The sequence below is a fragment of the Schistocerca gregaria genome, chromosome 1 (genome assembly GCF_023897955.1).
Source record: "Schistocerca gregaria isolate iqSchGreg1 chromosome 1, iqSchGreg1.2, whole genome shotgun sequence".
Lineage (NCBI taxonomy): Eukaryota > Metazoa > Arthropoda > Insecta > Orthoptera > Acrididae > Schistocerca > Schistocerca gregaria.
In genome coordinates, this window is record NC_064920.1 from 730,868,764 (window position 1) to 730,896,396 (window position 27,633).

At 40.1% G+C, this 27,633-nt stretch overlaps 1 protein-coding gene across 7 annotated transcripts in view; it reads left to right on the plus strand.

The window, feature by feature from the left end:
* The window catches only part of LOC126267100 (DDB1- and CUL4-associated factor 11), a 127,471-nt gene that overhangs the window by 21,524 nt on the left and 78,314 nt on the right, over positions 1 to 27,633 (plus strand). For 3 of the 7 annotated variants that reach the window (XM_049971997.1, XM_049972033.1, XM_049972024.1), the window contains 2 exons: positions 23,687 to 23,795; positions 23,874 to 23,975. In XM_049971997.1, coding sequence (XP_049827954.1) covers positions 23,687 to 23,795; positions 23,874 to 23,975 — 211 coding nt within the window. Of the gene's footprint in view, positions 1 to 22,656; positions 23,145 to 23,668; positions 23,796 to 23,873; positions 23,976 to 27,633 lie in introns of all 7 variants that reach the window. The other 4 variants (XM_049971987.1, XM_049972016.1, XM_049972006.1 and 1 more) reach the window with 2 other exon arrangements.

The window sequence follows — 27,633 nt, forward strand, 5'->3', positions numbered from 1 at the left end:
TATAGGATAGTTTAAGAATTCAAGAATAGATTACAGAATAGTTTAATATTTGAAGGGAATTTGGTGCCGGAAAAAAAGTAGCACAGAAGAAACACCGAGAACAACTAGGATCCAACAGTCGTCACTCCGCCCGTTAACACAGAACATTAACGTCCCTGGGAGACAGATGTGACTCTGCCTGGATCCCATGGATATGATATTAACTTCACTTGAGCAAGTGCAGACCAGTACTTATCATTAAATTTTATGTGAAAGTCTCCCCACAGCATTAGGTAAAGTTATTCTATTTTGTCATGGACAAGTTTGATTTCGTCGCACAAGTGGTCTGTAACCTTTCTAGCATCATTAAGTTTGGAAAAAGCAACCATCGAAATGTTTCCGGAGATTATACTCTTAGTAACTTCTCGATCTGTAATTAGTTCAAATGGTTACGCCAAACTACCTACATTATAATAAAAGTTGGCTATTTTTCTTTTAAAACTTCATCCTATATTATCTGTTCACGAACTAACAACATGTGTAGTAACACCTGGGATTTTCGATTGAATAATCGACATTACTTTCTTAGGTCAATCTGTGCTCTCTTTCAAAGTATTCATTTCCTGTCTTACAGAACTAAATTGAACTTTACATACATTTTCACAAGGTTTTAATTTTTCATTAAGATCAAGTTCTTTATTATATTTGTCTTCAATATCAAATTCTAGTTTCTTTGCCAAATCCTGAAATTGGTTACTCTGTGTCTGATTAAAGTCGGTGAACAGCTGATTGACTTGACTACTTAAAGAGCTAGTTAATACACCTTTAAAATCTATCTTAAAATTTTCCACTTTAGTGTTTAAAATATCAAAGAGGTCTTCAAATTTCCCATACCTTCATGCAACTGGCTAAATTCCTTATTTTGTTCATCTACTTTTTGCACTTGACAATCCCAAAGTCTTATTCTGAACGTCCAATTTATTATTTACAAAGAGATAGAGGGGCTGGCCAGTACTTACCTCAGCTCAGTACAGCCGATAGAGACACAAAAAACAACCGAAAATTTAAGCTCCTAGCTTTCGGAATAAATGTTCCTTCATCAGGGAGGAGAGAGGGGAAAGAAAGGGAAGAAGGGAAAGTGGATTTAGTTACTCACAACCCAGGTTATGAAGCAACAGGGAAAGGAAAACAGGGAAGGTAGCAAGGATGGAGGCATGGTTGTCAGAGGGAAGCCAAAGATATTCTACTGCAGGTACTGTGCCAGCTTCAAGCCAAAGAGGATGCATACAGAAGTAAAGAGGTGTATAGTATAAAGATGTAGGATGGAAAGATGCATGAATGGCTAAAGAGGAAAGGGAAAGAGGAGAAGACTGAAAAGTAAATGGGAGTGAGGTTGTTTAACGTAGGTTTAGTCCAGGGGGATGGCGGGATGAAAGGATGTGCTGGAGTGCAAGTTCCCATCTCCGCAGTTCAGAGGGACTGGTGTTGGGTGGGAGAAGCCAAATGGCACGTACAGTGTAGCAGGTTCCTAGGTCCCTAGAATTATGCTGGAGGGCATGCTCCGCTACTGGGTATTGGACATCTCCTAGGCGGACAGTTCGTCTGTGTCCGTTCATGCGCTCAGCCAGTTTAGTTGTTGTCATACCGATGTAAAAGGCTGTGCAGTGCAGGCATGTCAGCTGATAAATGACATGTGTAGTCTCACACGTGGCCCTTCCTTGAATTGTGTATGTTTTCCTAGTAGCGGGGCTGGAGTAGGTGGTTGTGGGGGGATGCATGGGGCAGGTTTTGCAGCGGGGTCGGTTACAGGGGTAGGAACCGCTGGGTAGAGAAGGTAGTCTGGGAATATTGCAGGGTTTAACAAGGATGTTACGGAGGTTAGGGGGACGACGAAAGGCAACTCTGGGTGGTGTGGGGAGAATTTTGTCAAGGGATGATCTCATTTCAGGGGTTGACTTGAGAAAGTCATATCCCTGGCGGAGTAATTTATTGATGTATTCGAGGCCAGGATAATATTGGGTGACAAGGGGGATGCTTCTGTGTGGTCTGAGGCTAGGAATATTGTTGTTGGACGGGGAGGAATGTATTGCTCGGGAGATCTGTTTGTGGACAAGGTCTGCAGGATAGTTGCGGGAGAGGAAAGCACTGGTCAGGTTATTGGTGTCTCAAGTCAACCCCTGAAATGAGATCATCCCTTGACAAAATTCTCCCCACACCACCCAGAGTTGCCTTTCGTCGTCCCCCTAACCTCCGTAACATCCTTGTTAAACCCTGCAATATTCCCAGACTACCTTCTCTACCCAGCGGTTCCTACCCCTGTAACCGACCCCGCTGCAAAACCTGCCCCATGCATCCCCCCACAACCACCTACTCCAGCCCCGCTACTAGGAAAACATACACAATTCAAGGAAGGGCCACGTGTGAGACTACACATGTCATTTATCAGCTGACATGCCTGCACTGCACAGCCTTTTACATCGGTATGACAACAACTAAACTGGCTGAGCGCATGAACGGACACAGACGAACTGTCCGCCTAGGAGATGTCCAATACCCAGTAGCGGAGCATGCCCTCCAGCATAATTCTAGGGACCTAGGAACCTGCTACACTGTACGTGCCATTTGGCTTCTCCCACCCAACACCAGTCCCTCTGAACTGCGGAGATGGGAACTTGCACTCCAGCACATCCTTTCATCCCGCCATCCCCCTGGACTAAACCTACGTTAAACAACCTCACTCCCATTTACTTTTCAGTCTTCTCCTCTTTCCCTTTCCTCTTTAGCCATTCATGCATCTTTCCATCCTACATCTTTATACTATACACCTCTTTACTTCTGTATGCATCCTCTTTGGCTTGAAGCTGGCACAGTACCTGCAGTAGAATATCTTTGGCTTCCCTCTGACAACCATGCCTCCATCCTTGCTACCTTCCCTGTTTTCCTTTCCCTGTTGCTTCATAACCTGGGTTGTGAGTAACTAAATCCACTTTCCCTTCTTCCCTTTCTTTCCCCTCTCTCCTCCCTGATGAAGGAACATTTATTCCGAAAGCTAGGAGCTTAAATTTTCGGTTGTTTTTTGTGTCTCTATCGGCTGTACTGAGCTGAGGTAAGTACTGGCCAGCCCCTCTATCTCTTTGTTAGTAATTGTTTCACATCTTTATATGAGATTTTCCAATTTATTATTTACTTGAATATTCAGTGTGTCTATTTCCCTACTTAAATTACCACTTTGCACATCTAGATTTTCACTTAAATTCGCACTCCGTTCGTCTCTCAAGGAAGAATTTGAGTATATAAATTTTTACTTAAAGTGTAATTTGAGCATTTGATTCCGTTCTTACTGAGTCTAACTTTAGACTTAATTCTTTGATTAAATTTGCTACCTCTGTCCAGTCTGGCGTTTCCTTATTCACTATCATAGCCATGGCTGGTTCTGCTAGTTGCTGTTCTGGATCCATATTCTTTTTACTCTTTGCTCTGGTGATCATTAAAAAATTCACCTTTGAGTATAATAACTATACTAACAGTTTATTATTCAACAGTTCCCTCAACTTAACCAAATAATTGTTGCTTTTTGCTCACCCAGTGTAGAGTTCTAGCTGCATTGGTGAGCGAATGTGTAATCAGTGCCGGTGGACAGCACTGGCGTCGGCGGCATCGAATGTTGGTTTCAGTGTTGTCGTCAGCGAACGGATGCGGAGTCAGCATCGGTGAGCAGCAGCTGGTGCAGTCGGCATCGGTGGCTGGTTACTGTGTCAGTGGCAGCATGATTTACATGTGTAAAGATGGCTTATTCTCCACACCCAGTCTTCTTAGTCGAAAGGTTGAGGTCTTCTCTCTGGTTTTTTGCCGCTATTACTTTCTCTCATCTTTTACTGTGTTGCACTCGCAACTTTCTTCCATTGGTTTATTGTACTTAATACAATTACTGAAAACTGTTCTCATATCTTGTCAGGCTTGGTTGTTATGGCAACTCATAATATCTTCTTCCCATTTCTGTCTTAAAATTCCCGTTTTCTTCAGGTCTTGTTGCTTGGGTCGCCACGTTCTAACGTTTTTCAGGTGACAAGAGACAGTGTGGTACTGGGTTGCAAAGCTCACGCGTCTCTCCAATCAGTTAACTTGCACATTGTGTGTAGCCGATCCTCTTCTCTGGGTAATCGGCTACGTCACTCTCCTAAAAGCTTCTTCTCTAAAGACTATAGCTGGTTAAAGGAATTTATTAAACTACTTCTCTATTCTTGAAATAATTTGGGTACTCGTAGAATACTTTTCAGTTCAATCACTTTATATTTTCATCTTAAGACAATAACTTCTGCAAGCTAACTTATTCCTTAAACATTAGACTCATTTACACATATTCAAATAGCATACATGTGTCTTGCTTCATTCATAGCCAAGGCATGAAGTAATTCAAAAGTCTATAGTCTCAAGCGAGTCGAATACATGAATGAATATAGAAATCTATATTCAATTGTTCATTAGTCTTTTCACAATCAACACAGAATACTACATAAACTTTTCTTGTTCTTCTGTATCCGTAAATGGAAACTCTGTGGACCGTACAGCAGGTAATTGTCTGCTGCCGTTTGGCTGCCGGGTCCATCTTTTTTTCGTAACTGTTTGTTGACCTGCACATACAAATAGGCAATATATTGGGTGTTCGAAATGGTGGAAGGCTGAGTGGTTCTAGAATTTACTCTGAAATTCTTGTAGCACTACAGGCTATGGTAAGGAAAGCGTTTCTGAAGAAGAGAAATTTGTTAACGTCGAGTATGGATTTAAGTGTCGGATGTCTTTTCTGAAAGTATTCGCATGGAGTGTAGCCATGTATAGAAGTGAAACATAGACAATAACTAGTTTAAACAAAAAGAGAATAGAAGCTTTCTAAATGTGGTGCTACAGAAGAATGCTGAATATTAGATGGGTAGATCATGTAACTAATGAGAAGGTTCTGAATAGAATTGGGGAGAAGAGGAATTTGTGGCACAACTTGACTAGAAGAAGGGGTCACTTGGTAGGACATGTTCTGAGGCAACAAGGGATTACCAATTTAGCATTGGAAGGTAAAAATTATAGAGGGAGACCAAGAGATGAATACACTAAGCAGATTCAGAAGGATGTAAGTTGAAGTGGTTATTTGGAGATGAAGATGCTTGGACAGGATAGAGTAGCATGGAGAGCTGCATGAAACCAGTCTCTGGACTGAAGACAAAACAACAACATTAACAGTGAATGAAGTTAATTGCATTACAGAAAAAGGTTGATGATTAATAGTAGAAATAGGGAAATCATTAAGTTGATGAAATACAAAGATTTTCTAAGCATTTTGTTACTGAATATCATTCTGGCAATTTGCAAAAGAGAGAGAGGAAAAAGAGGGGGGAAAAACTGAAGCGATACAAATTGGTAGTCCAGTGAGATCTGAACCAGCAACTACTCTTGCCTTAGATCACAAGATGAGCAAGGCACCACAGAGCAAACATGATACTTCTTTGTATAAGTATCTGCCATTGCTCTGGTAGTAGTTAATGCAGATAGTTCACAACATGTAATACAAAACCAGTTGAATTTAAGCATCTTGAAGTCATATAAGCACAATGACTATTCAAATTACTTCCATCTGATTGGAAGGAGAATATTGCAAGAATTTAGCAGGATCACTTAGCACCAATCCTAAAAGTGAGTGAACTATCACAATATGCCAAACATCATCAGCAATATACCCAAATGTGAATTGCACTAGCAGTGCTTAATAGAAAGTTCACAATGTCCTCTCTGCTACCTACAGCTTACTCCAGCCAGCTCTCAGCGTAGCTGCACTTCAAGATATTCATCTAAGGGATGGCGTCAAACTATCAGCAAATTACATCATTGGAAAAAACACAAATGGGCTACACACTTACCGTGTTAGACTTTCAACAAAATCTTATTTTAACAAAACTAAAAATGGGTGCAGAATGACTGTGTCCAAATTGCCAAGAAACAGTAAGATATTACGCAAGCGGACTGTATCTACATCCAGTCTTGTCATAGAAAACTAGAATATCATTAGTACCACCAAAACTTAGAGATATTATGGATACTAGACTAATAAATTGTATTATGGGCCATAGATTAATACATCAATGATATGGAGTAATAAAATGCAGGTTTATATCACTGACAGCTGCTTCGAATCTGTTCAGAAACATTCTTTTGTTTTGTTGGTGATCTAACATGGTATTCACGAAGTAGTTGATTGGTTGCTCCTGTGAGATTGCCAGGAGACATATGACATAGGGGGCTAAGGTTCATCAGTTATTTAACAGCTCAATTAAAGTAGCAGTGACATATGTGACAGGATACAGCTTTCGCAGCAAAATTAGAACTGATTCCGAAAGCAGTTATCCTTTTAGAAAGTGAACGCTTTACAACTATGCAGACGAGGCATTACTGCAGTAAACTCAATCTCATTGCAATAATCATAGCATAGGAAGGTAGCTTGCAACATGAAAGATCAGCATAAGTCTATATGTGCATGTGCATCTACATCTATACTCTGCAAACTACCGTTAAGTGCATGGCAGAGGTTATGTCCCATTGTACCAATTATTAGGGTTTCTTCCCATTCCATTCTTGTATGAAGCATGGGATAAATTATTGTTTGAATGCCTCTGCGCATGCTGTAATTATTCTAATCTTGTCCTCACAGTCTCTATGTAAGCACTATGTAGGGGCTTTTATTATGTTCCTAGAGTCATCATTTAAAGCCAATTCTTGAAGCTTTGTTAGTGGACTTTCTTGGGGTAGTTAAGTCTGTCTTCAAGAGTCTGCCAGTTCACTTTCTTCAACATCTCAGTGACACACTCCCACGGGTCAAACAAGCCCATGACCATTCGTCCTGCCTTTCTCTGTATATCTTCAATATCCCTATTAGTCCTATTTGGTATAGGTTCCACACACTTGGAGAAATGGTCTGGAGCTGGTCACACAAGTGATTTGTAAGCAATCTCCCTTGTAGACTAGATGCACTTCCCCAGTATTCTGCCAATAGACCGAAGTATGCCATCCACATTACCCATGACTGAACTTACATTATCTTTCCGTTTCATATCTCTGCAGAGTGCTACACCGAGGTATTTGTATGAGTTGGCCAATTTCAACAGTGACTCATTAATATTATAGTCATTTTCATTTTGTGAAGTGCACAGTTTAAAATTTTTTTTTACATTTAAGGCAAGTTATCAATCTTTGCACCACTTTGAAATCTTACAAGATGTGACTGAATATTTATGCAGCTTCTTTCAGACAGTACTTCATTATAGATAACTGTATCTTCTGCAAAAAGTCTGAGGTTACTGTTTGCTAGGCCATTAATATACGACACGAACACCAAGTGCCCAAACACACTTCCTTGGGGCACACCCAAAGTTACTTTGCATCTGATGGTGATTCTCCATCGAAGATAACATTCTGCATCCTCCATACCAGAAAGTTCTCAGTCCAGTCAAAATTTCACTTGCTACCCCCGTTTGATAGAACTTTTGACAATAGATGTAGATGTGGTAATGAATCAAATGCCTTCCATAAATCAATAAATATTACATCTACCTGACTGCCTTGATCCAAAGCTTCCACTGTATCCTGTGAGAAAAGTGAGAGTTGGGTTTCACATGACCAGTGTTTTTGAAGTCCTTGCTGGTTGGCACTGAGGAGGTCATTCTGTTCAAGATACTTCATCATGTTTGAGCTCAGAATACGTTCTAAAAGTCTACAACAAATCTATGTCAAGGGTATTAGATGGTAATTTTGTGTATCACTTCTACTACCCGTCTTGTAACTGGGTGTGACCTGTGCTTTCTTCCACGTACTGGACATGGTTTTTTGTGTGAAAGATCAATGATTGAGCATAGTTAAAAGAGGGCTCAATCCCAAATTCAGTATGGAACTTGATGGGGATTCCATCTTGCCCGGAGCTTTGTTCAGTTTGAATGATTTCAGCTGTTTCTCAACAGCATTGACACTAATACTTATTTCACTCATCTATTCAGTGGTACGAGGATTAAATTGGAGCAATGCTTGTAGGTTTTCCCTTGTAAAATTGGATTTGAAAAAGAGTTATGCATTCCCTTCATGGTAAGGTGAAAATTTCCTCCACTGCTCTCAAAGCACATACTTCGGGAGCAAGGCCTCCCCCCCCCCCCCCCCCCCCACCCCTTCCCCAAACCCAGTGGACATCGGTCCCCTACTTCCTGCCGGAGAAGCAACAGCTTCCTCTGGCTCTTCTCATGCAGAAGGGGTCCCTTGGGGCCCTCTTTTCCAAGGTCTCCACTAATGCCACGGCGGACACTCGCCAGTGGCTCATGGAGTCAAAAGCTGCTGGACAAAGAGCTTCACGGTCTTCCTCCGTGCCTGAAGAGAAGTGAGAAGTGAGAGAGCAAGTGAACTAAGGAGAAGTCTGCTAAGAAACAGGCCCCAACACCACCACTCCCTATCAGTTCTGCATCTGAGGACGCAGTGGAGATCTTAGTGTCCCCTGCAGACCTGTATCTCACTAATGCCTCATCCACCATAGAAATGGCTACAAATACTCGATCGGTGGCAGCAGGTGACCCTGTGGCATAACCTGCCTCCTTGCGCGCTTCATGCCTTCCCAGCCTAAGGATAACGCCATCCTCCAGTGGAATTGCAACGGTTTCTTCCACCAACTTGCTGAGCTATGGCAACTGTTAAGCTTTAAACCTGCTTTCTGCATTGCGCTCAAGGAAACCTGGTTCCCGGCAATGCGGACCCCTGCCCTCCATGGCAAAAAGGGATATTACGGGAGCTGTAGCAATTATAATAATGTGTCAGGTGGAGTTTGTGTCTGTGTCCTGAACTCAGTATGCAGTGAACCTTATGAAGCTGTGGCTGTCAGGCTAAGGACAGGGCAGGAAGTAACTGTCTGCAATGTATGTCTCCCTCCAGATGGCAAAGTACCCCTGAACGCATTGTGTGCACTGATTGAACAACTCCCTCAACCTTTCCTACTTTTGGGAGATTTTAATGCTCATAGCCCCATGTGGGGTGACGCAGTTCTTACTGGCAAAGGCAGAGATGTCGAAAATTTACTGTCACAACTCGACCTCTGCCTCTAAAATACTGGGGCCGCCACACATTTCAGTGTGGGACATGGCACATATTCGGCCATTGATCTCTGTTTGCAGTCCTGGCCTTCTCCCATCTATCTACTAGAGACCACATGAGGACCTGTGTGGTAGTGACCACTTCGCCATCTTCCTGTCACTGCCTGGCGTCCGGCGCATGGATGCCTGCCCATATGGGCTTTAAACAAGGTGGACTGGAAACTTTCACCTCTACTGTCACCGTTGAATCTCCCACCACACGGTAACATTGATGTGGTGGTTGAGCGGGTAACTATAAAGATTGTTTCTGTGGTGGAAAACACAATTCCTCGTTCTTTAGGGTGCCCCCGGTGAAAGACTGACCCTTGGTGGTCGCCGGAAGTCACTGAGGCAATTAAGGAGCATTGGCAAGCTCTACAGCGGCATAAGTGGCACCCTTCCCTTGGAGCACCTCATAGCCTTTAAACGGCTCCATGCCCGCATTCGCCAGCATATCAAAAGGCGGAAACAGGATTGTTGGTAGAGGTACGTGTCGACCATTAAGTGCCACATGTCAACTTCCTAAGTCTGGGCAAAGATCAAACGAGTTTTTGGGTACCAGACCCCAACAGGTGTTCCTGGTATTAACATAAATGGCGTGTTCTTTACTGATGCAAATGCGATTGCAAAGCACTTTGCTGAGTCCTATCCTCACACCTCTGTGTTGGAGAATTACCCCATGTCTTTCGCACTCTCAAACAGTAGATGGAGGAGAAACTCCTCTCATTCACTACACACCACAGTGAATCCTATAACACCCATTTACAGAGTGGGAGCTCCTCAGTGCCCTTCCACAGTCAGATGATTAAACATCTCTCATCTGACTACAAGTAACATCTCCTTGTGATCTTCAACCGGATCTGGTGTGATGGCATCTTTCCATCGCACTGGCAGGAGAGCCCCATCATACCAGTGCTCAAACCTGGCAAAAACCCACTTGATGTGGGTAGCTATCAGCTCATCAGCATCGCTAAGGTTCTTTGTAAGCTGCTGGAATGTATGGTATGTTGGTGGTTGGGTTGGATCCTGGAGTCATGTGGCCTACTGGCTCCGTGCTGGGGTGGCTTCCGCCTGGGTCGCTCTACCGCTGATAATCTTGTGTCCCTCGAGTCTGCCATCCGAACGGCCTTTTACAGATGCCAACACTCTGTTGCCGTCTTTTTTGATTTACGAAAAGTGTATGACACCACTTGGCAACAACATATCCTTGACACATTATACGAGTGGGGTACCCGAGGCCCGCTTCAGATTTTTATCCAGAGTTTCCTGTTGCTTCCTACTTTCTGTGTCCAAGTTGGTGCCTCCCATCGTCCCCCCATATCCAGGAGAAGGGGGTCCCGCAGGGCTCTGTATTGAGTATGTTTCTATTTATAGTGGCCGTTAACGGTCTAGCAGCAGCTGTAGGGCCGTCCATCTCATCCTCTCTGTATGCGGAAGACTTCTGCATTTTGTACTGCTCCACCAGTAGTGGTGTTGCTGAGCGACGCCTACAGGGAGCCTTCCACGAGGTGCAGTCATGGGCTCTAGCCCACAGTTTCCAGTTTTTGGCTGCAAAGTCATGTGTTAACGCACTTCTGTCGGCGTCGTATTGTTCATGTGGAACCAGAACTTTGCCTTACTGACGATCCCCTCACATTAGTGGTGACATATTGATTTTTAGAACTGGTTTTCGACGCCTGATTGACTTGGCTACCTCAACTTAGTTAGCTTAAGCAGAAGTACTGGCAGCACCTCAATGCCCTCTGTTGCTTGAGCAACACCAACGGGGGTGCAGATCACTCTACGCTGCTGCAGCTATACGGAACCCTTGTTCAGTCCCACCTTGACTATGGGAGTCTGGTTTATGGTTTGGCAGCACCCTCAGTGTTTCATTTACTCAACCCAGTGCGCCACTGTGGTGTTCGACTAGTAACAGGAGCTTTTAGGACGAGTCCGGTGAAAAGCGTCCTTGCAGAGGCTGGAGTTCCTCCATTGCAGGTCAGTCGTGCACAACTGCTTGCCAGTTACGTTTCACACGTTCGTAGTTCTCCTGCGCATCCAAATTACCGTCTCCTTTTCCCACCCAGCATCAGAGACCCAGTTCAGGGCTTACAATTGCAGTTTGTGTCCAATCCCTTCTATCTGAACTGGAGTCCCTGTTTTCACCACCTATACTCAAGGTCCAACTGCGTACACTTCCATGGTGTACACCTAGGCTGCGGCTTCGCCTGGACCTTTCACATGGCTCAAAGGACTCAGAACACCCCGCAGCTCTCCGCTGTCACTTCATCTCGATTCTTGACATGTACCAAAGCCATGAAGTGATTTACACTGATGGCTTGATGGCTGATGGTCATGTCAGCTTTGCGTACGTCCATGGAGGACATATTGAATAGCATTCCTTGCCCAATGGCTGCAATGTTTTCACTGCAGAGCTGTACTTTGGTACTTTGGCACAAAGAAGAAAAACAGCTCTTGCTTTTACCATAGATATCTTAAACCTATAGATTGTGTAGCAGACACAAAGTTTCAAGGGATGAACAGCGATTGTCAAGTAAACTGGAAAGAACACACAATGATGCCACGAAACGAATATGGTCAACAAGTTATGCTTTTGTTTCTAGCAACAGTTTAACGACCAATGTGTTGTGGCGACATACTGTTCCTACACATGCTTACTTCTTATGTATGGGATTCTTTTCTGGTGATCAAAGGCACGAAACATAACACATTTCTGTAAATACTACAAAGTTCTTGCAACAGCAGACATATACTCTCAAGCTTACGACAACTTCCTTCATCGTCATCGGCAGTAGATTTCAGTAGGCCATTGGGTGCTTTATTTAGTTAGTCAAAGTATTTCAGGGAGACATCACAGAGTTGGAGAACTTCTGTATGCTGACAGAGATTATGTTGGTGTCTGTGACAGTAGAACATTGGTAGTAATGCTGGTTTTGATAGGTGGTGGATAACTCATCTGATTTCTCTGTTGCCTTTCAGCATCAAATGCCTGATTCTGTGTGCCCCTAACTGTACAGTCACTGTCTTGGTTAATGTTGTTCATACACATTCTGAACTCAATGGTTTCTTTGATGACGGAATTCCAGTGGGTAGATGCATGAGATAATCTTGCATTTCGTTAAACATAATCATTCCAGAAATACTAAGGCCAGCACTTTTTTACAGGGCGCAGCATCTGTTTACTTTTTGTGGGTGGCCCAAAAAGTATTGAATACCATGTCTACCCAGGACTCTGCCTATTTTTATTTGTTGCCGTTCCCAAAAAAGGAAGGAATGCCATAGGCTGAACATCTTCTGATGATTGAGTATCTCTGCATTTTTGTTTCTTAGAGATGGCCAACTTAATATCTCAGCTGCTACAGTCCTCTTTCCGGAACAAGTTTCTTAGATATCTGATTCGTAATCCACATTTTCTTTGTCACAAGCAATTGTAGCATTTTGTATCAGCATATTTAAAACTGCTTTCATTTGGGCTGGATAATGAATGCCTTGTGCTCTGGGATATAGGTCAGTATATGCTAGCTACTGGTAAACAGAGTGCCCTAATTGCGCTCTTATTTTTGTTCAAGTAGAACGTCTAAGAATGGAAATTTTTTGTATCACTCTATCCCAGCTACTGAAGAGTTCAGGCTCTGAAGGCTTTATGGTTTGCCTAAAATCCATGAATTGTGGTCCATTGTGATCTATTGTTAATGCTATAGGTTCTCCAACTTACAAGCTAGTGAAGACCAAACAAGAGCCATATGTTGATCCCTGTGAACATCATATTAAAAACTATCAAATGTTTGTGAATATAATTAAACTAATCAGAATGAATCCAGACAAAATTATGACAAGTTTGGATATGGTGTCTCTGTTCGCAAAATTCCCTGTGCAAATAAGAGGGTGAGTCAAATTAAAACCTTAAATTTGTAAAAACAAATCAAAATTTAGCACCGTTATCTTGTAAGTTGGTAAGTGTGTTACAACAGTGTGCAGAATGGCCTTAGGTGGCAGCATTGTGCAGATGCACACATACTGTCGCAGTATCAGTATAAAGATGGCCGGCCCACTTGAGACTTGCACCAGGGAGGAACAGTGTTGCGTTGTTCAGTTTTTGTGTAGTGTTGATGTTTAACCTATTGAAATTCATCGACGAATGAAGGTTCAGTACGGTAATGAATATTTATCACAGCAGCAAGTCTACGAATGGAGTAGGAAGTTTGCAAATGGTGTGACTTCAGTGGAAGATGCTCCTCATCCAGGTCAGGCACAATTAGTTGTGACTCCACAGAACATTGCAGCAGTTGAAGCCATAGTGAAGGAAAACCGCCGAGTGACACTGAATGCAAGATGGGTGCCATGGCAGCTGACTCCGGAAATGAGAGAACAATATGTTGATGCTTGTGAAGAACTACTTCGGCACTTTGAACGAGAACGTGATGGCTTACTTGCAAGCATCGTTGCTGGAGGCGAAACCTGGGTTCACTTCCACCAGCTGGAAGAAGAGAGCGAGGAAGGAACGGTGGCATTCCTCATCACCAAAAGCAAAGAAGTTTCTAACAGAACCATCAGCTGGGAAGGTTATACTGACTCTATTTTGGTACAAAAAAGGCATCATTTTGGTGCATTACATGCCTAGAGGGACCACTGTCACCAGTGCATCATACACAGATCTCCTAAAAAATCATCTGCGGCCTGAAATCAAATCAAAGCAACATGGATTCCTGTCAGCAGGTGTCATTTTGCAACATGACAGTGTAAGACCCCACACTGCCCATACAACAGTTGCAACAATCACAGACCTGCATTTTGAGTGTCTTCCTCATCCACCATACTCACCAGACCTTGCCCCCAAGTGATTTCCACATGTTTGGCCCACTCAAAGACGCAATGGGAGGGAAGAAGTTCCGTTTTAATGAAGAGGTTTGCCACGTGCTGCGTGAGTAGTTGTGTGGACTACCAAAATAATTTTTTTCTAATGGAATTTATGCACTTTGTAAGCACTGGAGGACTATTGAGTGTGGGGGAGATTACTTTGAAAAGTGATACAGCTTTGTACCACTTCTGCACAATAAATAATATTTTTTTAAAAAAATATTTAAAGTTTTTATTTGACTCACCCTCTTCTATTACAGTATTACCAGACCATTTTCCTTCCAAGACTATCAAACTATTTGGCCATGCTGTGGTGACCCCATACTTTTTGTATAGTGGTAAATTTTATTGAATGACTGCCAGAATAGCCATGAGTTCTCCATTGCCTCCAGGAGTGGCTAATTTTTCAGTGGAGCATATCAAAAAATGTGATAAATTCCATTTTAAGTCCATTTTACTTCTTTCGCTACAATGATGACGCCTCTACGATCTGGCCATATGGAATATAATCCTTTAATCTGTTATGTGATCACGTGAATAGTATGCACCCAAATATCAAATTCACTGTTGAGATGGAGAGAGAAGGAAGCTTATCATTTTTCGTTGGTCTACAGGAACATCAGATGGATGACTAGGGCACTCCGTTTACTGGAAGCCAATGATGACTGAGCTATATCTTAACGCACAAAGCTTTCATCACCTAGCCCAAAAGAAATCATTTTTAAATACACTGATACATAAAGGTAAAACTGTCTTTAATAACAAACACGTGAATTACAAGGTCGATAACTTAGAAATGCATTCTGGAAGGCGGCCTGTAGAGACCAATATATTGAGTTACCTGTCTCTAAGAAACAAAAAAACCCTGAGTTACTCAATCACCAGAAGACATCAGCCTATACCTCTCTTTCCCCTCTTCAGAAGTGCAACAAGTAATATAGGCAGAGTTCTGGGCAGACATATGATATTCAATCTATTTTCAAAACAGTTTGTGTAATTTATGAAATATCTGTTGAGTGTAGTCGTTATGGTCAATATGGAGAGTTTCAGAACACTGCACAGAGCACTGATGCCACACTAAATATCACACTTTTGACAAATCTGTTGTTGTGAACACAGCCTCATAAACAAACATAAGATTATGTCTGATGACATTGCAATATTATCCCACGCATCTTCCTGCTAGGATTCTGTCATCAAAGAAGCCATTGAGATCATGTAACAACATAGTTAACTGGGACAGTGGCATAATCCAACAAACTAAATTAAGTATCTTGCAGTCCTTTGAAATTATATGACATTAACAATGGGGGATGTTGTCAAAAGCTTGAGATTAAACACTTATGTGATGTGACAAGAACTATGTGAAGCACTTATTTAAGAATGGGATGAAATGAACAACACACTTCACCCAATTTCACTGGCAATATAAAAATACAAAATGTCATGTACCTAATGAAACTCACTATAAAACTGCCATGTTACATTACTGAAGTCAAAGCATAAAAGGGACGCAACATGTATGCACATCTTCATAAAAAAAACTCAGTTGATAAAATCCACATAGTTGTTAAAATGCACACAGTTGATAAAATCCTTGTACCATCCATGCATATGTGAATATGACTCTCTCAAGCTTGGCACACATCCCTACACTGCTGTGAAGTGTTACCATAGAGGCGGCAGATCTGGTGTAAAGTTACGTATCTCACCAGTGAATGGAATATGTAGTACAAGCTAAATGATCACATGCTTAGGGTACATCCCATTAATAGCGGTGCACCAAAACTAAAGGTGGATTTTTCAAAGTGCCTGATGTAATAATTAGGACTGTCAACTGACCATACATATAAAATTACCATGGGCTTATGTTCTTACTAAATGTGTGCTTGTTGACAGTGAGAAAACGACGATAATAATAACAAAAAATTTAAAAATTAACCTACGTCTTTAATTAGCAAAACAACATGATGTAAAAAGAAAACCCCACTGGTGGGACTGGGAATGTTAGACCGGCCAGTCCTGGTAGGATCCCGTGAAGCTACATCTGCAATCCCTGAAGGTAGATGATGATAAAATTTCCTGCCTCATCCCTTAGCCATAATACTAAATATGGACCTTGGACTCAGCCCAGCTACTCAGTTTTCATCGTTGCTATTTGTGTAAATGCTCCCATTTACACTACTTCCTGACACACAGCACGGATTACAGACATTCTGTACGCACTGTGTGACTGATTCACATATGCGCTATTGTTATCCATGTAGACATCTCCATTGCTTTTCATAGTGTGGATCATTTTGATTTTCTCTGTAATAGACATCTCACACCCAATAAGGCTTGTATATGAATTAGGTGATTTTGAAGTGAGCTCAGCCCCATGTGGTTTTTGTGTAGCCCTCCTTTACACGAGTCACCCTTTGCAAGATCCCCACTAGGACTGGCTGATATAGCATCCACACTTGCATCAGTGCAGTTTTCTTTTTACATCATGTCGCTTTGTTAATACAAGATCTAGGTTAATTTTTAATGTTTTCTTTATTCGTTACTGTTGTCTTCTCACTGCCAGTAGGCACACAGTACTTAAATACAACAGATTTTATTTGGAGCAAAACCTCATGATAATTTTATATGTATGCTCCTAATTGATGTACTGGGCACTATGGCAAATCCAAGATTATTTCTGGTGCACTGCTTTTCATTGGTTGAACCACAGCATGTGATCATTTAGCTTGCACTACATACACCATCCACTGCCGAGATAGGTAACTTTCTACCAGATTCTGGCAGCGTATTGCTGTGCAGTGAGCATAGGAGACTCCCGTTCACTGCTGATATTCATGGATGGTGCGAGGATTGTGTCAACTGTGTGCATTTTACTAAACCGGTTTTCATCAAGATATGTATATGGGCTAGTAGAAAGCCTTGGGTAGCAGAAGAAATATTGAATTTAACTGATGAAAGGAGAAAATATAAAAATGCAGTAAATGAAGCAGGCAAAAAGGAATACAAACGTCTCAAAAATGAGATCGACGGGAAGTGCAAAATGGCTAAGCAGGGATGGCTAGAGGACAAAAGTAAGGATGTAGAGGCTTATCTCACTAGGGGTAAGAGAGATACTGCCTACAGGAAAATTAAAGAGACCTTTGGAGAAAAGAGAGCCACTTGTACGAATATTAAGAGCTCAGATGAAAACCCAGTTCTAAGCAAAGAAGGGAAAGCAGAAATGTGGAAGGAGTATATAGAGGGTCTATACAAGGGCGATGTACTTGAGGACAATATTATGGAAATGGAAGAGGATGTAGATGAAGATGAACTGGGATACTGCGTGAAGAGTTTGCAAAGCACGGAAAGACCTGAGTCGAAACAAGGCCCCCGGAGTAGACAACATTCCATTAGAACTACTGACAGCCTTGGGAGAGCCAGTTCTGGCAAAACTCTACCATCTGGTGAGCAAGATGTATGAGACAGGTGAAATACCCTCAGAGTTCAAGAAGAACATAATAATTCCAATCCCAAAGAAAGCAGGTGCTGACAGATGTGAAAATTACCGAACAATCAGTTTAATAATTCACGGATGCAAAATACTAACGCGAATTCTTTACAGACGAATGGAAAAACTAGTAGAAGCCGACCTCGGGGAAGATCAGTTTGGATTCCGTAGAAATGTTGGAACACGTGAGACAGTACTGACCCTACGACTTATCTTAGAAGCTAGATTAAGGAAGGGCAAACCTACGTTTCTAGCATTTATAGACTTAGAGAAAGCTTTTCACAATGTTCACTGGAATACTCTCTTTCAAATTCTGAAGGTTGCGGGGGTAAAATACAGGGAGCGAAAGGCTATTTACAATTTGTACAGAAACCAAATGGCAGGGGCATGAAAGGGAAGCAGTGGTTGGAAAGGGAGTGAGACAGGGTTGTAACCTGTCCCCAATGTTATTCAATCTGTATATTGAGCAAGCAGTAAAGGAAACAAAAGAAAAATTTGGAGTAGGTATTAAAATCCATGGAAAAGAAATAAAAACTTTGAGGTTCACCGATGACATTGTAATGCTATCAGAGACAGCAAAGGTCTTGGAAGAGCAGTTGAACGGAATGGACAGTGTCTTGTAAGGAGGATATAAGATGAACATCAACAAAAGCAAAACGAGGATAATGGAATATAGTCGAATTAAGTCAGGTGATGCTGGGGTATTAGATTAGGAAATGACACTTAAAGTAGTAAAGGAGTTTTGCTGTGTGGGGAGCAAAATAACTGATGATGGTCGAAGTAGAGAGGATGTAAAATGTAGACTGGCAATGGCAAGGAAAGCGTTTCTGAAGAAGAGAAATTTGTTAACGTCGCGTATAGATTTAAGTGTCAGGAAGTCGTTTCTGAAAGTATTTGTATGGAGTGTAGCCATGTATGGAAGTGAAACATGGACGATAAATAGTTTCGACAAGAAGAGAATCGAAGCTTTCGAAATGTGGCGCTACAGAAGAATGCTGAAGATCAGATGGGTAGATCACATAACTAATGAGTAAGTATTGAATAGGATTGGGGAGAAGAGAAGTTTGTGGCACAACTTGACAAAAAGAAGGGACTGGTTGGTAGGACATGTTCTGAGGCATCAAGGGATCACAAATTTAGTATTGGAGGGCAGCGTGGAGGGTAAAAATTGTAGAGTGAGACAAAGATATGAATACACTAAGCAGATTCAGAAGGATGTAGGTTGCAGTAAGTACTGGGAGATGATGAAGCTTGCACAGGATAGGGTAGTATGGAGAGCTGCATCAAACCAGTCTCGGAACTGAAGACCACAACAACAACAACAACAACAACAACAACATGTATACATATGGACTGCCTTTTATACTTTGACTTCATGTAATGTAACATGGCAATTTTATAATGAATTCCATTAGGTATATGAAATTTTGTATTTCATGTGATTAGTAAAATTAATTGTAGCGCCCTCCCTCTTTCCTTCATTATATTCATGTTTTCATCTTAGATCAAATAATGGCAGCAAAGGGCTGTTGAAACTAGTCATCTCGGAACAATAAAAGTGTTTACACTGCAACTGTGGCACATAAAATTTGTTCATTTCCAGTCACATAGATCATCCCACACCACATCATACCATATGGAGAATGTTGGCGTGACTAATTACAGTCATGGATGCAGATTTTACAAGTGTAATTATTGAAAGTAGTAGTTGGGCTCATTATAAAGAACCACTTTAAAGGAGTAGTATCCATACTGCACCAAGTGAGTACACCTATCAGTCTCTTGTACATATCAGTGAATACATTAAAAGTATTTCACTAATGGTTCTATACTAATAATGGAACAAGAACAAGTTTGAACTTGCATTTACCAAAGGATAAACAAATAAAAAAATCAAAACATCATTTTCTACCAGGGAATAATATTGTATAGCAATTTGCCCAATGAGATGAAAATGTTACTAACAGACATGTATAGTAGAACCTTGATTAACCGTCACTTTTGAGACAAGGGTGCAGATGGAACACTGAAAATGTTTGATAATCACAGGAGAATTAAACTCATCATTTACAGATCTCCAAACTATGTAGTAAATCAAAATTATGTTTTGAAAGTCCATTTCTAATAAAGAGAAAAGAAAACTGAAATTTTATACACTGAAAATCTATTTAAAAGTGTCGAATGCCTCCCCCCCCCCCCCCCCCCCCCCCCCCCCTGCGGAGTGACTGATCTTTTGGTCCTCTTCCTTTTCTTCACTATCTGTTTTCTCTTGCTCACACTATACTGTTGCAAAACAAGATCAATGATCTGTTTATCTCAAAATTTCTTCATTGGTAACAGCAAGGACATCACCTTCTGTTAACCATTCCTCTACATTAGCATGCTGGATATAATTCGGAGGAGTCTGCAAATCAGTCACTAAATCAGGAATGGTTATCTCTTTAGTTACTGGAAGTTCTTGCTCTTGGGTTAGGCTAGGCCAAGCTTCCTTCCACGATTTTTTTGCCGAGTGTTTTTCGTAAGTTCTTCCCTAGATTGAGCAACAGTATAAATTGCATCTTTTATATTGGTGCTTTTTCTTTCTTCAAGATGATCACAACCCTCTTCCATTTTCTGTAACAAAGGACTGTTGTACGTATTTCCTCCTGTAATGTCATTTTAACCAATCAGTAACTCCCTAGCCTGTTGGCTGGATTACTGAAGTCATGTGGAGGGACAAAAACATAGCTTTTATGTTATCGTATTGAAATTCAGACTCAGAAGGGTGGCTTGGAGTTTTGTCTAGCAATAAAATGGTGTGGTGTGGTAGGGTTTTGATTTAAAGTATTTTTTAACAGCCAGAACAAATGCATCAAAAACCATTCTTTAAACAAGTTACCATTCATCCAAGCATTATTATTTTCTCTTAGCTTTATAATAAACAGGAAGTACTGACATATTTGTCTTTGAAGGCTCTCGGTTCCTCAGATTTGCCAATTACAAACAATTGCAGTTTATAGTCACTACTTGCATTGCTGCATGTTGCTTGCTCAGCCTGTTCTTTGTTAGTTTCATTCTTTGAGGCAAGGGTCTTTTGAGGGAGCATTTTGTCATTTAGCCCAGTCCTGTCATTGTTGTATAATTGATCAGTTACCAGTTTGTTTTCTGAGACTATTTTTTCAAATTTTTCAATGAACTCCCTACTTGCATCATCATCAACTAAAGGTTCTCCACCTGAAATAGCAAATTGCCTTTCACCTGATGATTTTGCCACTGGCGATGCCAACCTTGCTTGGAATTAGTCTTCCTTAACCCTCAGCTTGTGATGCAACTGAATAGCTTTTTCTTTTATGATAGGGCCTGAAAGTGCCCTCCACTCCTCCCTTCCCCCCCCTCCTCGTACGTCTTTCCGGACAAACCCAAACTCTCACAGCATCACCCAAGCATACTGTTCAACATGGAGTGCAAACAATTGGTTGGACACATGGTCAGATACCGAAGGAGGCGGCGCAGTGCTTAGAACTGGACTCGCATTTGGGAGGATGACGGTTCAATCCCGCATCCGGCCAACTTGATTTAGGTTTTCCGTGATTTCTCAAAATCGCTCCAGGCAAATGCCGGGATGGTTCCTTTGAAAGGACACGGCCGACTTCCTTCTCCGCCCTTCCCTAATCTGATGAGACCGATGACCTCGTTGTCTGGTCTCCTTCCCCAAAGAACCCAACCCAACACATGGTCAGATAATCCAAGGGGTTGGTTAATCAAAGGTTGAATATTGGAGGTTCCGTTGTACTTAAAAAAGAGCTAAAAATGCACTTCATAAATAACACATACTACACGGTTAAAGATTAGGACTCAGGGTAGGGTTCATAACCAAAGGGGAGCATTAAAACATCTGTTGCACTTCTGTTCATAATCACAAAGTGTAGCTGTCACAAGCAAATGCACCAAGAGCTATAGTGCATGATAGGAACATCTTGTCAGTCTCCTGAACTCAACATCTCAATCATCAAGGGGATACAGTCTCATTTTCCCAGATAGATTACAAGAAGGACATAGAGACATCCATGTTCATAGTCATGGAACTCCTGGTGTCCATAGTGTGTGCAGTGCAAAACTTCATAATCAGGAGGATGGAGTTTGTCCTGTCCAGCTATCTGGATTTAGGGTTTTTGTGGTTTGCATAATTTCAGGTAGACAGGATTGTTCCTTCAGCAAAGCAACAGATGGCCACCTGTGTTATCTTCATAAACATCACTGTGAAATAATCTCTGGATGAATAAGTGAATGGATAAAGGAAGGCACAGGCACACCAACTCCAATAGGACCATGCATAGTAAAGCAATGCGATTTTTAAAGAAACTTCAGATTGTCCTCTTTACCTTTTCTGATAACAATAGATACTCCATATGCAAGGTGCATATTTTTACAGGAGAATAATGCTGGTCAAAATTAGTGACTAGGGTGACCTGTAAACATATGTCTGGAAACAAATATTTGTTGAGTTTGATGCAATTCTATCCTATGATGGCCCTCTTTCTAGTCACACTACTGGAAATGCTTAATGTGCTTATCATTCATTCTTAAACATCATTCACCCAACCTCCAAGAATCGTGTAACTAATATGTAAATAAAACACAACCTGGGAACTGGGTATTTTCAGCATTCTGTCTTACAGTCCATTGGCAAAACTTGTAATGTGGCGCGGCTTTGTAGCCTGAAAGAAATTGCACATTCTGTAAGTAATATGGATAAAGTAACTGCTCATCTAGTGAACATGCATTAATGAATATTGGGCACTCCGGAGACAGGGTTTCCACGGTTTTTGTGATCTATATAAAGAAAAATGTAAATGTTTTTGCTAAAACTCTTACATCTCTGGAAATCCTTCAGAAAATGTTTTTAAATTTTGCTACAACTTTCTGTGCAAAAAAGCCTGTGTTTTATGTGCCTATTTTTTATAAAATATGTATATTACTTACAAATAAATATGTATTATATAAAGGGGAAACATTTTAACCAAAGATCTTGGCCTATTTACTTCAAATTTTAACACTATAACATTCAGACTGACGTTAGGTTGTATATACTTTTAAATATATATAAATCTAAATATATATAAATGGAAAACATGGTTAAAAAAATCACACACACACACACACACACACACACACTATGTTGCTTTGTTTTCTTCCTTTCAGATTGTCTTCGAAGAAAACAGGAAAGATGTATTTCTGGCTTATGGGCATGCGGTTAGAGAACTGCTACAGAATCTGAATTTGCAACAACAACAAAACAAGGCTCAAGGTCAAAGGGAGGGAGGAGCTGGACAGACATGTGGGGAGAAATGGAAGTACAGAACAGATAGGAGGAGATCGACCAACAATGATGGGGGGGGAAGGAGATTGGGACTTAACCTGTATACTCGTGTGTTGCAAAGTGTGCATTCTCTTTTCCATTTAAGAAGACTGAGCCACAGCAATGCGTAGCTGGGTACAATTAGTTACTTAATACAAATGCATTGATGGTTCTTTTGGAAAGGATACTCTGATCTACTTTCCCATTCTCACTGAATCAGAGCTTTTCCTTCATCTCAAATGATGTCGTTCTCAGCAGACACTGAATACCTATTTTCCTGTTTGCTGTGGGCTTGAACAAGTCGTTGCGTTATTATGATGATCACATTGAGGTAGTGAATGTTTTGAAACTGGTTTACTTTGTAAATAAAGCATATCTTTGTCATTCAAACTTTCTCATGTTCATTTCATAATAAATCAGTTTGTGGTAGGACATAGTTATGTTATACTTTTTCTGTACGGGGCCATGTACTTTATTATTTTCTGTTCATGAAATAGTGCCAATATTGTCAATAAAAATTAAGCTTAAATTCTGTTTAAAAATGAGATAACCCTAAAGACAGGAAGTGAGTTCTATAAACAAACAACTGTTGTGTTGGTTTGGATTAAATTTTATATTTCATAATTTTGTGCATCTTATAATCCTTTACTTCTCTACATTTCTTAGTTTCTTAGGCATTAAGTTATATTGTTCAGTGTTTCAGTTTCATGTTGTTTAAAAAAAAGAGGAAAGTGATCCATTGACAGTAGAGATACACACATAATCGTACATGTAGCTATGTTGCTTCTTAAGGTTAGATTTCATTGCACAATGAAAATGTTTAAGATCAAGTCATGCATACTATTTAATTCTTAGAGTCCGTGTGTTCCACAGCGGCCAAGTGCACATCATCTCTTCTGAACAGGACGATAGTGATGATGAATTTGTTGCTGCTGCGACTCCTCCAAGGATAGATCCAGATCCCAACACAAAAAATTTAGATGTAAGTATATTCACTCATTTGGATATTGTGTTCACTTTTTCTGCCTCAATGTTTTACTGAACCTTGATTTCATTTCAGAAAAGCGAGTTTAGTCTGACTACAAGACAGTCATGTGGCCTATTACATTCCATTGGGAGGAAGCGACCGATTTCTGTTACTGCCATGATAAATGCAAGAGAGGTAAGGAGAATAGATACTATGCGAAACTTATTAACTCAGATATAAAATCCTTTATTAACAATTTTTCTATTAGTTAAAGAAAATCTTAATTCTTTAATCTAATCCATTATATTTTTATAGTATTTCTATTCTTGCTCTCTCATGTTTTAGTTGAGTGTGTTAGTAGTAGCAGTAGTAGTATTAGCAGCAGCAGCTGGTGGTGGTGGTGGTGGTGGTGGTGGTGGTGGTGGTGGTGGTGGTGGGTGACGCATGATCACCATGTGTACACTGCCTGTATGCCCACCACATCAGTTATATATGTGCTTGTACTAATAAATCGGGGTCAGTCCATACCAAGTGGTCCAGCACTGGCTGTTTGGCCATCTCAGAAAAATTTTATATTTGGTAAGTGGATCCCCCAATGTTTAATAGCCACAAATTTTTTTTTAATTTTTTTTGTTTATTATTTTGAAATGGCAGCCATATTTGTTCCAGTCTGCATCTGTTTTTTTCGTATTTGCGAGCATATACATTTTTTACAGTTATTCAGTAGTTGATTGTCGTAAGCCTTTCAGATAAAATGCATTTAGTTCATCACACTCTGGGCTACAAATTAACATCATTATCACTTAGCTGAATGTATTCTTTAATATATTTTTAATAGTTCAAAGTTATCAGCCACAAATTAAAAAAAAACTCAATTTTTGAACAGTAGTTTCCCAAAGAAAGATTAATTTCTCAGCTTTAATATTTTTTCTGCTATTGCACTGTATAGTAAAGTTACTTTTTATAGAGTATCAGTGGTGAGCAGCTTAGACTAAAAAAATACACTATTTTTAAAAATGGATTTTTTTTAACTTTTCCATCTGGTAGCCTGCAATATCTTTGTTGAGGTACCAAATACAAATCCGAAAATTTCACACTTATCAGACCTTTATGATATCAAACTTCAGTATAAATTTCAGCTTTGAGATTCAATTGGAAGTCATGGAAAAAAGATTACAAACATGAGTAAAAAAATGTTTTTTTAACATGTGCAATATCTGGTAGCCTAATCAAATGAAGTATACCAGTTGCATAGTGTAACACATTGCATTGCACTAGCTAATGATTATTTGTCAAAACAATGCTGTGGTAATTGTTTCAGCAGGCTAACAATTGTATCTGCAAGCCTATACAAGTCGTGATTGTTGTCTTCCCCCTTACACCAACAATTGTCTACTCACACTTATTTAGCTAAAAGTTCTTGAAGTGTGCAGTTGAAAAATGGTGTCTCAGTGTTCTGATTGTGTTATTATTAATGAAGCATGTCAGAAAAGTGTGTGTGGAGTGTATCCTAAAAACATTACTTTAATCGAAGATTACAGTGAAGAAGAAAAAGTGTTGTTTTACTTAAGAGTCGGGCCAGAGGTCAAATCAGCATGCAGGTACCATGAAAAGAAATACTTCAAAAAATTTCATCATCTTTTTGGTCAGTCTTGCAAGGACTCTTTTGAGAAACATAAGAAACCTATAACAAGAGGTCTGCGAGAAATAACATTTGATCATTATTCTAAAAATAAAAGCCCTTTTGTCAATCTCATACCAGGAAAATCATTGTGTCCAACATGTTATTCTAAGATACTTGTAATTCAAAAGAGAAAGGATAGTGAAACCTCAGATACAGAACTTTGTGACTTACGTGCAACCATTAAAAAGGTAGATACAGCTTGTGAAATCCTGGGTATATCACCTGGTAGTAAAAGACCAAGTGCCTTGAATACAAAAATTGAGAAAGTGATGGCTACAGTCAAAAAGAATTTGGAAGTTTCATTTCAAAACACAATTTGTACTAAAACAGATGGAAGTTCTAATTCATCACCAACTGAATATAATGATTTTATAGAAAAACTAAAAACTAAATGCAGTAATTCAAACAAAGAGGATGAAATTGTGATTATCTGTTTACTGCCGAATTCTTGGAGTCGAGCAAAAGTTAGTGATGAATTTGCTATGTCAGAATGTCTTGTTAAGTTAACAAGGTGATTAGTAAAAGAATAGGGAATTTTACCAGCAATACAAAAGAAAAGTGCATCTAATTTGGTAGATGAAAACACAATCAATAAAGTTATTAAGTATTATGATGATGACAATAACAGATGTTTGACGTCTGACAAAAAAGACTGTGTTTCTGTGAAAGAAAATGGTTCTAAGATTCAAAGACAAAAAAGGTTAATATTGTGTAATTTAAATGAACTATTCACTGAATTTAAAAAAGAAAATCCTGACATTAAAATTGGAAGATCAAAGTTTTGCGAGTTGAGACCAATATGGTGTATTGTTGCAGGGGCATCTGGCACCCATAATGTTTGTGTTTGTTTCTTTGTTTCATCAGAATATAAAGTTGACAATAGATGGGGCCAATCTTAGAGTTGACTATAAAGACCTTTTGGAAGTTATGGTATGCAATATTGACAGTTACAATTATATGATCAAGGGAAAATGTGAACATTGTTCAGGCAAACAAGCCTTACTTGACATGTTTGAAGAATCCGAAGATGATTTGATGCCTGACAATATAAAATACAAACAGTGGGTGACACAAGACAGAACTGAAATGGTGACACTCATAAAATCACTAGAAGAGTTTTTGAAGTGTAGGTGCCTAACCTTGAAAATCTGAAAATGCATCATTTTATTGCAAAAGCTCAAAGTAAAGTTTTGAAAGACAAAGAGCAAACCTTGGCTGCTGATGAATGCTTAGTTCTTGCTGACTTTTTGGAAAATTATTCCTTTGTTGTTCAAGATGAAGTACAAGGCCACCATTGGGTAAACAAACAGGCCACAGTTCATCCATTTGTATTCTATTATAAAGATGAAGATAAACTAATGAGCCACATCTTTTGTGTCATAAGAGACTACCTTGAACACAACACTACAGCAGTGCACATTTTTCAACTAAAATTAACAAACAACATTAAACTGCATCACCCTTCCATAAAAAAATTATTTACTTTTTGGATAGGGCAGCAAGCCAATATAAAAACAAAAAAAAAATTATTAACATCTCCTTTCATAAAGAAGATTTTAGGTTTGATGTAGAATGCCGTGGGAAGGATGCTTGTGATAGTGTCGGGGGTACAACAAAGCGAGTTGTCACAAAAGCAAGTCTGCAGCGGACCGATGACAATCTTATCATAACAACTCAAGAAGTGTTTGAATTCTGTAAAAAACATATCAAAGGAATTACCTATGTTTTTGTACAAAATGTTAGGAAATACAAGAAGTCTATGACAGTGTCTTGAAGGAAACGTACAACACTTGTCAGAAGATTAAAGGCACTCGATCTTTTCATTGTTTTGTACCCCATTCAGACAACTTACTGATAGTGAACTTCATCAGTCTGGAAAACTTGTACAACTGGTTCTTCAGAATAAAGACATAGTGACTTGTGTTTACGATGAACAGTGGTGGACTGGCAAAGTTGATAATATTGACTGTCAAAACCAAGATGTACATGTTGTATTTTAAATGAGCACAGTAGTGACTGGTTTACTCAGATATCACCAAGCATGGATATGTAGTTCAGTGTTTCATATTTTTTCCATGCAACATAGTAAGAATCTGCCTGCCAACAGAATTCAGTCTCTTTGAAGCAGAATTGCGTGCTATCTTGATGGCTCTCAGATAGACGAGGTTC